Source organism: Halichoerus grypus, chromosome 15 (genome assembly GCF_964656455.1).
Source record: "Halichoerus grypus chromosome 15, mHalGry1.hap1.1, whole genome shotgun sequence".
NCBI lineage: Eukaryota > Metazoa > Chordata > Mammalia > Carnivora > Phocidae > Halichoerus > Halichoerus grypus.
Genome location: NC_135726.1, coordinates 27,199,041 through 27,213,329, shown reverse-complemented (window position 1 = coordinate 27,213,329; position 14,289 = coordinate 27,199,041). Strand labels below are relative to the sequence as shown.

Below are 14,289 nucleotides of genomic sequence, written 5' to 3'. Positions count from 1 at the left end.
TACTAATTTTTAAGGAGATGAAATAGATGTGGAGAAGGTTCCTTTTCATTGTGTTCTAAACCAGTCAACGGGAACTTTAGTCATGTTAATTAAGAAAAACTTCATCAGACAAAACCACAACCACAACCCTTCATGCCACATCTTCTAGCCGAGCAGATTTTTTTTTCTTTTTTTTTTTTTTAAGTAAACTCTACCCCCAACGTGGGGCTGGACCTCTTGACCCTGAGATCAAGAGTTGCATGTTCTATTGACTGAGCCAGCCAGGTGCCTCTGAACAGAATTTTTTAAGTCAGCCAAACATCCCCCAGCCTAATTACAACACAATTTAAAAAAAGAATTCTTGCTGGTTTTGCATGTAGGCATAAGAAATAAAGAAATAAAGTCCACACATTTAGCACCTACTTGTTCAAGACATGAGGGAGCTCTAGACCCTGCATTCAAAGAGCTTTTAGAATCTACAGGACACAGAACTTGATAAGCATCTAACAATACACCAAGCAGGCTACTGGGAGAGCAATCAATGCAGGAGAAGAAAGTAAATTTGGGGTGGCTTAATCATTGCTCTATCCAAAAGCACATTCTCGTATATCTTGGGTTACAAAACAAAAAGTAAAGTATTATTTACTATTTCTCAGTTACATTTCTTAAAGTTCAAAAATACAGTTTAAAAAAATTAGTATCTTTTTTTTTTAAAGTGGAAGTCTGTCATAATCTCATCACTCACAGATAATCATTTCTTATTTTAATTTCAATGGAAGATTTAAAAATTAGCAAGGATAAGAAGGGGGAAAAAAAGCTTGAGAAAATATACTGATATTAGAAGGAAATTTATGTAAAAAGGAGCAGCTACCCTTTTGTGAACTTTATATGAAAGCTAGAGCTACAGAGAATTGGAAGCAACTAAAAATTTTAAGATGATGAACAAAGTGTTTTTTAAAACACCTTAACGATTATTAATAAACTATTCTATGTCTATTTATAAAAAAATGACAATATACGATAAATTCTCAACTTTAAAACTGATAAAGCCTTGAAAAATTGCAAATATGGAAAGAAATATAATTGTAGCATTCCTCACTTAAGAGCAAATCCCACCAACTACACTTCAATTAGAAAAAAGATCACCTGTACAAAAAAAAAATTGGGGGGCGCCTAGGTGGCTCAGTCGGTTAAGCATGTCTTTGGCTCAGGTCATGATCCCAGGGTCCTGGGATGGAGCCCTGCATCAGCCTCCCCGCTCAGCGGGGAGCCTGCTTCTCCCTCTCCCTCTGCCTGCCGCTCCCTCTGCTTGTGCTCTCTCTCTGTGTCAAATAAATAAATAAAATCTTTAAAAAAAAATTTTTTTTTTTTACCGTGGTTCTATGTGTGAGCATTTGCTAAATTTCACACTGTATAAAATCATTTGTTCCTGGGCCTCTGAATAGGAGAAAAATAAACGGATAAGTGGTGTTTTCTAACTGAAATAAAATATTTCATTCTAAAAAATTAACTAAATAAATACATTAAAGCAAGTCCCAGATCAGATTCCATTAGGTCACCCAGTAATATTCTTACAGAAACACTTTAGCCCAGTTGTACATCCATAGAACCAGGACAAACCTTCTCACTTCCAACAAGCAAAACGAGGCTCACCTCCAGCATGCCTGGTCTGAACCACCACTTTATCCACATAGACCACACTAAAAGTACTAAGCTCATTTTATTGTTCTATGCAACTAGCTAGTTTTTCCTTGCAGGCAGAATCCAGGCGTAAATGTAAAGACAAGGGGTTCACTGGAGCACTGTTCACTAATAGCAGAAAAATGGTGGGAGGCAAGTTCAATAAACTGCCAGCCATTCAGTGGAATACAATGAAGCCAGGAAAACTAACTCGGCAGTTCTCTTTTCTACTAGCATTGTATGGAAACTTCAAGATCACTTGTTCACTGAAAAAAAAGCAAGGTGTAGAAACGCCATTACCATGTTACCCTGTATGTAAAAAAGAAAGCATATGCATACGTACACACAGACACATTTGTATAATCGTAGACGTGAATAGTGTCAAGGACTTGATCAACCTGGATGTTTCCTGGTCTTCTACTTCACACCAAAATTAATTACAAGAAAGTGGTAATAGGGGGCGCCTGGGTGGTTCAGTCGGTTAAGCGTCTGCCTTCGGCTCAGGTCAAGATCCTGGGGTCCTGGGATCAAGCCCTGAGTTGGGCTCCCTGCTAAGCAGGGAGCCTGCTTCTCCCTCTGCCTCAGCCCCTGCTTATGTGCTCTCTCACTCGCTCGCTCTCGCTCGCTCATTCTCTCAAATAAACAAAATCTTAAAAAAAAAAAAAAAGTGGTAATGGCCACTTCTGGGAAAGGGAAGCAGAAGATTTACTTTTCACTGTACATCACCTGTGACTTCTGTACCGTGATCATGCATTTATTTTTTTAATTAATTTTTCTAAAGTTTAGAGTCTAATAAACTTTCTGACCAGTTCTGAAGTTCCACATTTATTTTTCTCACCATGATGGGAGACTGATAAACTAGCAATCCCAAACTGGGTGGCCTCAATGATCCTGGTCACATGGTATTTCTACTATATTAAAATGCTTCAGAAGTTTCTCTTATCTATAGCAATGTAAAAACCTTAAATAATATTTTTTAAGACCCCCACCAAACATCTTTCTTTTGTATTAGCCTACACAAAATAAAAACAAGTTTTGTTTGTCCCTGAGCAGCCTATAACAGAAAACATCAGATAGTACTGACCCAAGGAACCCCTACCTAATCAGGCTTAAAGTAATTCCCTTTAAGGCTCCATAAGAAAACTGCCCTCCCAGAATGGTTCTATTGTGCTACCTGAGAACAACAGAAACGAAATTTTAAGACAGTTTGGCCTGAGAGGAAAAGAGAAGAAAGCAGGTAACTCTCTTAAATAGCTTAGCCACATTTATCACTGTGTAACCCTGGAGGTATTTTTGATCCTGTAAAATGCTGGCCACCAATGGGATGTTACTCATGAGCTTGTGATGAAATGTGGTTAAAGTACCAGGAACTGTTTCAAGAACAGGATCGATATGGGTATTTCTTAGTCTCCCACTTAACACCAGCACTAACCACCACCTCCCCCACACAGCATTGTCTGTCTCTTCCCTGAAAGAACAGTTGGAATATGTTATCTCTCTGCAGGCTCCCTGTGACAAGTATAAAATGCAATAAAGGGGCACCTGGGCTGTGCAGTTGGTTGAGTGTCCGACTCTTGGTTTTGGCTCTGGTCATGATCTCAGGGTGGTGAGATGGAGCCCTGGGTCGGGCTCCATCCTCAGTGTGGAGCTGGCTTAAGACTCTCTTTCCCTCTCCCTCTGCCCCCCCCCCCCCCGCTCTCCCACATTCATGCTCTCTCTTAACAAATGAATAAATCTTAAAAAAAATAAAAAATAAAATGCAATAAAATGCAAAAATGCATACCCCCCCTTATTACATGGATGATAGTGTTCCTCTTTTCACAATATCAGGCAAATAAGTGAGTTTATGTACACAAAGCACTCAGCACACACATAGCAAGCAATCAAATTGTCTCTTTCCCCTCACCCTGAGGATCTTTCTTATATTTTTAAGTTGTTTATCTAGGCTTATATCCTATTATTTAGAAGTGTACTTTTTCTTTAGCTGCCCCAACATTTCTAAAGCTAATATTTTTCTCTAAACTTCACTGGAATATTCAACTCATACTCAAACCTAGTAAATTACTTTTAATCCCAAAGTTTCATAATTATATGAAGATGGGCTCTTTAAAGGAGTCAGCAACTTTTTCTCTAATGGGCTATCAGATAATAAATATTTTAGGCTCAGTAGGCCACACGCTCTCTGTCACATAGTATTCCCCTTAAGAAAAAAAAAAAAAAAACTTGAAAAACATAAAAACCATCGTTAGCTAAATAGACTGTACAAAACAGGCCAGGCGAAACAGGCCACCAGTTTACCCATCCCTGCTCTAAATGGTCAGTTCACTTTTCTCCATTTCTGTTTTTGATGATTCCTCCCCCCCACCCCCCCAGACTTCTATTTAAATTACTTGATTTGCGGGCGCCTGGGTGGCTCAGTTGGTTAAGCGACTGCCTTCAGCTCAGGTCATGATCCTGGAGTCCCAGGATCGAGTCCCGCATCGGGCTCCCTGCTCGGCAGGGAGTCTGCTTCTCCCTCTGACCCTCCCCCCTCTCATGCTCTCTCTCAAATAAATAAATAAAATCTCTAAAAACTAAATAAATAAATAAATAAATTACTTGATTTGCATATAACTATGTCAGGACCTTAACACTTCTTTCATATTCCCATTTCTCCATCTTACCATGTCCTGCTCTTACAATTTTAGAAGCAAATCTGTAAAAAAGGAAAATAAAAAACCAGAAAGGAGACAGTAATGAAAATAATATGAATAAAGAAGTGGAAAAGCCAAATACACCTGTACAATTCAAAACAATATGGAATGGATCAAGAGGTACTTTAACGGAAGGGTCACCTGAAAATTGTAAAATAAGCCTAGAAATGAATAACAAAACCTAATCTCAAATGAAACTTTAGAATGAAAGTTCTAGAAAGACATGAAGAAACAAGTGGTCACATCAAACCTGGGGATTTGCTAGTGTGAGAACCCTGGAGCCTCCCCTAGAACCTCTTCTCAACACCCACACCAGAGCGCCACCTGAAGAGACCTCCTTGGGGGAGGTCTAACTCACAACATCTCCTGGCCTCTTCCCATCCTCACCACTGCTGCCTCAGGTCATCCCTGAGAAAACTACCTCATCATGACAGTCCCTCCTCTCCTCCACTCCCACTTAAACCCTATGGCCCACAAAGTAATGTCCTTGCTCCTTAGAAGGGCTGGCAAGGCTTACAAAATCTGATCCTCACCCCACATCCTATCCTCCCTAATCCATTTCTCAACCATCAGTGTGCCTAAAAAATCGCCTGGGACATTTATCAAAATGAAGATTCCAAGGCTCTGCCTTTCCCCTTGAATTGATCCCCCGGATTCAATCTGAGAAACTACATTTTTCAAGTACCAGATTGCCATTTTCAGAAATACACCTTTATAGGGGTTGGTTACTTCCCTCACCTCCTGCGACTCCCAGGCCTCCCCTTTACCTTCCCAACCTCACTCTTAATCATAGGACCCAAAGGAATTGTAATTTAAGAGCCCAGTTTATGGGCTGCTCTGCACAGGCCCTGCACTACCTTTCATACACCATCTGACCTTCACATGCTGTTTTCTCTACTTGTAATACATCATGCTGCTTGCTGAGATCCTTCTTACCTCCCAAGGCTGGGTTCAAATACCATCTTCCAAGCATCCTTCCCCTAGGCATTACTTTCTCTTTCCTCCAGACCCTGCCATATATTTTTTTTTAATCTATCTATCATCACTTATCAAATTTTGCTTTATTTGTATATGGATTGCTTTGAGGGTAGGGGAAAGGGTTCACAGCTATGCCCTCCAGAGTGCCCCAAATGGTACCTCTGAAAGGTTCTGAATTGAGTTTGTTAATCAAAACCTCCTGAGATGCTATCAGACCTATATTAAATTGTGCTCTACAAAGATAAGTTTTAGAGATTCCAATATGCCAAATAACAGCCAGCAGGATTTGCAAACTGGCAGAAAGATCAGTTTTTGTTTTATCTTGCTTGGTTTTTAAAAAACTGAATCTGAATGTCTTTGGGCAGGGTGCCAAAGGGATCCATTTTGACCAAGGCCCTACCATATATTCACTCAATCATGCTATCTGTCAGGCTAAGGAAGCAGGCTTTTGAGATTGTGGCCCCCGCTCAGGTACCAAAGCAGAACTATGCCATGGGTGATGAGAAAAGCTTACAGAGCACACGTGGAGGGTCTGAGAAACCAAGGCAGGCCAGCATGAAAGTGGGAAAACCACGAGGAAAGATGTTAGAAAAACCGTTAAAAAGATAACTGAAAAAGGAAAACAATCATCAACAGATCAGGAAGAAATGAGAAACCTGCTCTAGGTAAGATCTCTAATGAAAAAGCCAGGGGAAAACTGAAATTTTCTTAAAAGAAATAATTTTCGCAGGAAAATCAACAGGTTTTATGCAGTGGTTTATGAAGAGGTGTTAACCTTGGAGTTTGAACATGAGTTTGGTAAAAACAAAAACTCCTGGGAGGGGAAAATCACTAAACAATACTAGCAGTTGTTCTATTCTATAGTGGTTCCGTCTCAAAGGCTTATTTAGGTCTCATACTTACCTATCAAAGAATACATTATAATCTTAACATTTGGCAGAAACACTCTTCACACCACTTTAAGATGTTTACCTGCTAACTCAAATGAAAAAATAGACTGGAGATAAGACAAAAGAGAGGTGAGCTGAGTTCTTTCTTTTCTCCCTTCTTCCCTACTGTTTACACAGTACGAAAATCAAGTACACAGCAGTGAAAGAATAAAACTTCACTCTTCACTGCCTTCTACTAATCTCTTCATCAGAAGGACCAGGAGACTTAATCCACAGCCCACCAAATTCATAAATCCCACAGCTTCCTGATGAAGCACAGTGGGATTAATTATAACAAATGAGTTGTATATCATTCTCTATCCTTGGAATATTAATCTTAGTCATTTACAGCCTACTCTTAACCCCAAATGGGAACTGTAGGAGAAGACAAGCCCCAAGACACCACAGTAAACCCAAGTGACAGACTTAAATCCTGGAGCAACTTTTCTGATCATTGTGTGTGTGTGTGTGTGTGTGTGTGTGTGTGTGTGTGTGCGCGCGCGCGCGCGCGCACGTGTGCATGTACATGCATGGCATATAAGGCCAAGGTGGAAGCAAAGTTCTTTAGCCAAAATACTGTTATCTGCCCAGCCTGAAATTATCTGTCCTAACAAGCGAAACCAGCATTTATGCCTTGTAGGTGCTGCTTATCTTGCACTGGCAGACAAACTGAAAACGTTGTTTTAAAATGGATCACTAAAAGGCGAAAATCCTGAGTGAAAACGATGAGCCAGCTCTTGACTCTGAATGTTTTACTGCCCTCAGACATCAAAGGAAACCGTCATGAATCACCAGGTAAAGGCAACAGGAAAGGAAGCATGGTTTGTATGTGTGTTTGACCCAAACAGGACAATCACATACTAAATGGCGCAAAAAAAAAAGTTATGGGAGACAGGCAGTCTCCTCACAGAAATGTCCCAACACACCCAGATGCGTACAGTTCTCCCCTAGCCAGCACAGGACTCGTCTCTGCCCCCTCCTCCTCACGGGCAACCCGCTAACAACATTCCCGGGCTGACCGAGCCAGAAAAGCCTTTCAACTTCCCTCCACAATTCCCTGAACCGCCGGGGTAACCGACTCCCGGAGGTCCTCGAGTTTCCTTCGGGGCTCCTCGGACACCCCACCCCCACCCCTCTCGCCCCTTCCCCTCCCCGGGCCCGGCCGCGTGCCCTCGCGCCCTCCGCGCCTCCCGGAGCCCCTTCCTCAAACCGCCCCCGCTTTCGGCCCCGCCGCTCTCTCGGAGCCCCCAGACCACCGCAGCCCCTCAGCCTCGGGTCTGGCGGCGCGCTCGCGGGAGGACCCCGCCCCCCAGGCCCCGCACCCGGGGGCCCGGAGAGGCGACCCCGGCCCAGCCACGCCCCCTGCACATAATGGGTGACATGGCGGCCCCCGCCTCCCGCCCGCTCCTCCGCGGCGGCCCGGGCTGCCTCGCTCACCCACACGAACAGACTGTCCGAGAGCAGGTACTGGGCCACGTCGCGGGCCCGGGGACCGCCGGCGCTGGGCCGGGCGGGTACGGCCGCCTCCGTCTGCACCGCGGCGGTTGGTGGCTCCGACTCCCCGGGCCCGGCCTCGGGCTGGCTGAGGGCGCGGTAGGCGCTGACGATGGTGCCGAGCAGGGCCAGGCCGCTGAGGCCCGTGTAAGTGCGGAGGCTGGGCCAGGGGAAACGCTCCAGGAAGAGCAGCGGCATGGCGGCAGCGGCGGCCTCCAGGCCCCAGGCCTCCCCGCGCTGCGGCCGGACTCCCGCGGCGGCCTCGCGAACGACGCCCTCGGGCTCTGGCGTCGCCGCCGCCGCCGCCGCCGCCGCCGCCGCGCCGGGCCGGGCCGGGCCGCTCCTGGCCGCTGGCGCCGCTCCGCCCCGCGCCGCTCCCGCTGCTGCCCCTGCCGGCGCGGAAGAGCCTCGGCGGGCTCGGGGCGGACCGCCGCCCCCAGCGGGGCGCGGGCGGGATGGGCGCGGGGGCGCGGCCTCCGTCCCCCGCCCCCAGCAGTCGCGCCGCCGCCTGGCGGGCGAGGGCCCGGGCGGCAGGCTCTGGGGCCCGGCACCCAGCATGACCGTCCGCCGCCAGCCCAGCTCGGCGGGGCCCGCGGCCGCGGCCGGTCGAACAGAAGCGTCACTCTGGCCCGACGGCGCTGGCGGGCGGTCGAGCCCAGGCAGTGTGGCGGGTCCGCAGGTCGCGGGGACCCGGACACTCGGCCCTTGGTTTCCTTAACCCACTCACCCCCTCCCGCTTAAGCAGGTTACTACCCCTGAGCACGCCTGTGGGCCTAGCAGCTTCCCGGGTGGTCCAAAGAGATGCTGCTTAGGGAGTAATAGAGGACCCTCAAAGGAAGAATATAATCAACAGTCTTTTTTCTCGCCAGTAAGGTTATCTTAAGTTTCTGTTGTGTACTAGTAGCCTGGAGCAGAGTCTAAAATGGACTTGAATTAGGAGGAAATGAAAATGTGTTCCCTCATACACCAGGTAGGTATATAAAACAGTGCAGCTTCTTTGGAAAGTTCCTCAAAAAGTTAAACACACGGGTAACCATTTGACCTAGCGATTCCACTCCTAGGCATATACCCAAGAAAAATGAAAACAGAGCTCAAAACAAAATTTGTACACAAACTTTGGTAAACTTTGGTAACAGCATTATTCATAATAAATAGCCAAGGGTGGAAACAAGCTAATGTCCCTCAAGTGATGGATGGATAAGTAAGGTATAATCCATACAATGGACTGTTACTCAGCTGTGAAAATGAATGAAGAAGTACTGACACATGCTACATCATGGAGGAATCTTGAACTTGCTAGGTGAAAGCAGCTAGACACAAAAGGCCACACGTTGTGGTTCCATTTATATGAAATATCCAGAATGGGCAAATACATATACAGACCCAGAAAGCAAAATAATGGTTGCTTGGGGGGGAGGGGCAGGGATGAGGGAACTGGGGGATAAAAGCAAAATATGGATTTCTTTTTTTTTTTAATTGTGCTGTCGGCTCCACAACTCTGAATATACTAAAAATCATTTCATTGTACACTTTCATAAAGCTATGACCAAAAAAAAAAAATGTGTGAGCTTGGGGGTCTTATTCCCCATTGTAGCTCCAAGGCCTAGAATTGTGCCTGCTCCAGAGTAGGTACTCAGTATTTGTTGAATCTTACAAATTTTCAAAACAAAAGGACTAAACCATTTTTGAGTCTCTTTAATGCCTAATATTTTAATTCTAAAACTCTACTAATTAGAAAACAAAGACCTCTCAGAATTATTACCATCCACTTTCGAATTTATAGAAACATCCTATTCAAAAGCCTGTGATGGAACAAAACAATTTGGCTGGGGGGGGGGGCACGTGTTACTTACACACACACTTTTTAAAGTAGGCTCTACACCCAGCATGGAGCCCAACAAGGGGCTTGAACTCACAACCCTGAGCTTGAGGCCTGAGCTGAGATCAAGAGTTGGATGCTTAACCGACTGAGCCACCCAGGCACCCCTCTGACGGATTTTTTTTTTTTTTAGCATGGTCAAAACCCACCTTCTAAAATCAATTCGTGTTTCTGGTTCTTTGCACTGTATCCTACTCCATGAGAGGACCCGGGGAGGAGGCAAGACACAGAGGAATGAACACTTAGCGTGCCCAGGAAGGCTAGACATAGGTATAGGGACGACCTTTCTCAGTTGAGTCCTAAGGCCCAGTGTGGCAGGAGGGCACCCACACCAAACCTTAAGGGGCCCGTCCAGCTTAGACAAGAAAAGTATCTTGAAGCTAGAGCTCTCTGCACTCCCACCCTCATTTCAGAATACCACTTATGCTTTCTGGATTCCTTGGAGACTTTGAGTTGGCCCCACAGTCTCCCAATAATGACTGAGAGACTGAAATTTCTGTCGTCTTTATAGGATGGTGGCTCTGACTTGGTTTGATTTAAAGGAAATTTTTAAAAATTATCAATTCAGACAAACCAGCTTATGCAGATTAAGAATCACACCTAGATACTTTACTGTTATTTACTTTTTAAATATCTGAAATCCTTTCATATTTATGACTTCATTTGATTTTCATCATTCTTTGAGAAAGGCTGAGTAGTTTTGTTGTTGTTGGAAGATTCTCAATATCCTAGAAACTGAACTACCTTATCTAACCAATAACCTTAAGTGTACTCCCACAGAACTCTGGTGTTTCATTAGCTGGACCAGTGTGTTCCACTACTAAATCTAGCAGAGGGGGAAACAATAACCAACTCAAGTTGCAGGGGTAAAAAGTAAGTTAATGGGTATACTTCAATTTTTAGCTTTCCTTTCATAACTTTTCATAGCTTTTTGGTACCTGCAATATACAAGCAGTAAAAATTTCATAGAAACTTTATAATAACTTTATCAGGTTTTGTTCAACTTTTGTTCAGATATAAAACCTTAAGGCTGTGATCTTATGACACAGGTGTTCTCATCTTTTGGGTACACGGTTTCTATTTAAGATGCTTAAATTATATTACACAGTATTACATAAGCAGCAAGCACAGTGTCACAGAACATGACTTCCAGACAAGTTTGAGGGAAAAAAAAGCCTAAAGGAACCAACACAGAGATTTATAGATGAGGAAACTTGAGGCCCCCAATGATACAACACAGCAAAATTGTGTGACAACTTCTAAATCCCAGTCTTCAGGTTCCAAATCCAGGGATTTGGAACTTCACAATGCAGGAAACTAGATCTGCCTAAGATCATGGTTAACACACAATGGGGGAGCGCCAGAGAGGGCAACATCAATGTCCCAGTTCTTCAGACCCTTGCTATTCTGTCAAGTTGTCTCTTACCTAATGGCCCTTGGCCAACAACAATGGAAAAGAACCGTTCAGGATTTCTAATGGCACACTAAGGTTAGTAGCCACACACAAGCAGAGTCATTCTGTTTTATTTTTTTAATTGAAATGAACAATAAAATAAAATTTAAAAAGAACAGTGACCATTGTAATCAAACTTTTACTTTACAAATATAAAAATATAACCAAAACTTCAGTTTCTTTTATACATTTTAAGTGTAATGCCATAAAAATTCTCAAAGCCAAACCATAAATGATGCTAGTACACTATGATGTAAACACAGTAACCAAGTTTTAAGTTTGTAAATGCACTGATCTTTCCCTCAACAGATAACATAATACATTTTCCCAATTCTTCTCTAGTCCTATGGTACAATCCATCACTAAGATAGAAATTATACCTAAACTGGCTTCATTAAGACTCACTTAGGTTTTAGTCAGGTTTTTTTTTTTCCCACAAAAACAAGCCTGATAAATATGAGCTAATATTAAAATGTGTTTTATGGCTCAAATCATAGTATTATGTTCCTCATCACATCTGAACAACAAAGGCAAACTACTTGAAGTGAGTCCAGTTTAACCCAAATAATAAGTGATGCAAAACAAGTAGAATAATTATAGGAAATCAAACCTTTGCTACAGAAGCGGACTTGTGGTACATTCAAAAACCACTAAGGCTTCTCTGGCGAAGCAACATACAAAACCGCACACCCTCTGAAGCAGTCTTAGTGAACGGCACGTACTGTCCCGAACACTATGAAACAGTAAAAACATTAAGTTTGAGAAACTCTGACGTGGAAAAGCTACTCCAAGCATTTCATCTCAAGTGACTGAACAAATACTTAAAAAATATAGTCATTAAAAACCTGAGAGCTTAAGAGTCACATCATTTAAGAAAGGAAATTTTAAGTTGCTTGCTTGCTGGCCTGTTGAATTTAAAGGACCTCTACCTCTCACTTTTATTAAGCATGGAATAAAACAAATTGGCTAATTTGGCTATGTTTTATATGCCAATAAATGCTAATTTAATGGAACCTGTAAATAAACAAAATAATAACTGAACCATAATAAGCTAAGACAATGATAAAAAATAACAACTCTCCCTGATCTGCTGTTAAAAGTATAAATTCATAAACAGAATTATCACAATGCCATTTTAAGTATTATCTACTTACTAAAAAATCATAATAGTCGTCCTCAGGAAAAAAAATAAATTTCACTTTTCTTCAAAGGGATGTCAATTCTAAATATGACTGAAAACATTTGAGTAAAACTTTTAGTGTTATCCCCCAACCTACTAAATATTTTCCGGTGCCATTTAGATTTATATAGAATATGCGCTACTTGAATTACTCAGGGAAAATAACATGACATATGTTGTACTTATACAATGCAAAAGAGGACTCTCATTTATAAACAAACCTGGAACGTAGGAGGCATTCAAAAATACAAATCAGTCCATCAAGAGCTCATTTTAAAATTATTCAGTATTTAATATGTAGAGAATTGGAATGCACAATTTAAGACTGTCAGTTCTTGAAGTATGTTAAGAATTTACATCAAAAGAGCTTAGTGTCAAACATTCCCTTGTACCCTTTTCTAATGTAGGAATATATGATATATAAATTTCTCTAGTTTTACTATTTCCATCAGGAAACCTAAAACATGAGTATTAAGATACAACTGTAGCTGACAAGTTCAAAGTTTAAAAAATCAGTGTTTGTGTGTTGCCAATTTTACCTTCAAAACCAGATCTTTTTAGGTTCTAAGGTTAGTAACCCAGCCAGCTTAAATCAAAGGTTTTTCTCACCCAGGCCCCAACATATAGATGACTGACTCAAGCACTTAAACTGCGAAGTAATGATCAAGAAAGACTTTCCAGGTCAAAGCTTATGTTACAAAGGACATGAGTAGCTTCAAATCAGATCTCTTCAACTTATACAGCATTTTATAATAACACCAAGAAAAAGTCCACTTCTTTCCACCCTCCCCAAGTGGCAAGCGCTAGCACATCTGAAATGTGGTTACTATAGCCTTTCACTTGGATGCCAGAAGCAACCATAAAAGGTGGGCTGGATCAAGCTGTTTCCATCTCTGCCTTCCTCAATCTTGATAAGGCTCAGCTAATCAGTGAACTCACCAGTAAAATTATAGTAAGTTATAAATATGCTAATGTAAATCACAGGGGCAGGACTATTAGCTCTTGAGGGAAGAGGACTATCCACAGAATTAGTGGCTTTTAATGAAATTAAGACTTATTTTTGGTCCTACAGCCTGTTGCTAACCTACTACTAAGCATGAGCATGATCACAATCACTACTTGACACAACCTTGTGAAGGCTTGATGGGACCTCAGCTAAATAAACTTGAACCTTTATGGATAGAGATGTTCTTGGTCTGATTTTTTCAAGTCTAAATAGGGAAGAATTTACGATATACCTTTCAACTCACCCAATATTTAGGAGACAAGGCCTGTGATCTTATCATAAAGATGTAAGAACTAATCAAAAGTTCACTTCTATCTCTTAAAAACTGCAGCAATCTCTCTTCTTTAAGTAGCTGCATCTTACAAGATCTCCTTTTCATTAAGCCTATAGTCAACACGCTTGTTTTAAGGCATGCACAACATACTTGGACCATTATGCAATGACACAGCCAGCACACTCCTTTGCCCTAAGAATAATTTTCTATTCCCCCCAAAACCTGATCCTAATTTAGCAGTGTTATTTGAAAGAACTTTAAAATTCGGCATTTTTCCCACAGGCTGACAAAATCTATCCCCTATCCTGTCTTTAGATTTCAGTTGATTCAAATTATCCCCAAATATTTTTGAAAAGGCTTGTCACTTGCTAAAACCAAATTTTCATTTCTATGGATATAAACTGAAATAACTAACTTGGTAATCCAAGAGTTCAAAACCTAACAGACCCACTTTTAAAAACTTCCTTCACAGATCACCATTTTACCATGGCCCTAAGAATAACTAAACCACATAATTTCACAGCAACACAAATAATTAACACCCCTATTATATGAAGGAAAAAAGTCTCAGTCAGCTCTCAAAAAGGTCTCTTTTTATACCAATTCCCATGAGTTTCCCTAATCTAGCCAATTTTAATGGCTTCCCATATGTTTAATGTCTGTTGCTTGTGAACAAAGGTCTGAAAAAATCAGTATGAAATGTACCAGTTAGTAATATACTGGGAGCTCTGCTGTAGAACAACT

The 14,289-nt window shown here is 42.2% G+C and overlaps 1 protein-coding gene across 1 annotated transcript in view; it reads right to left on the bottom strand.

Moving 5' to 3' along the window:
- AMFR (autocrine motility factor receptor) overlaps positions 1 to 8,095 on the bottom strand; it is a 45,973-nt gene extending 37,878 nt beyond the window's left edge. The window contains exon 1 of the mRNA XM_036068940.2: positions 7,697 to 8,095. Within this exon, the coding sequence (XP_035924833.1) occupies positions 7,697 to 7,951 (255 nt within the window). The 5' untranslated portion in view covers positions 7,952 to 8,095. The remainder of the gene's footprint in view (positions 1 to 7,696) is intronic.
- Positions 8,096 to 14,289: the final 6,194 nt, after the last annotated feature.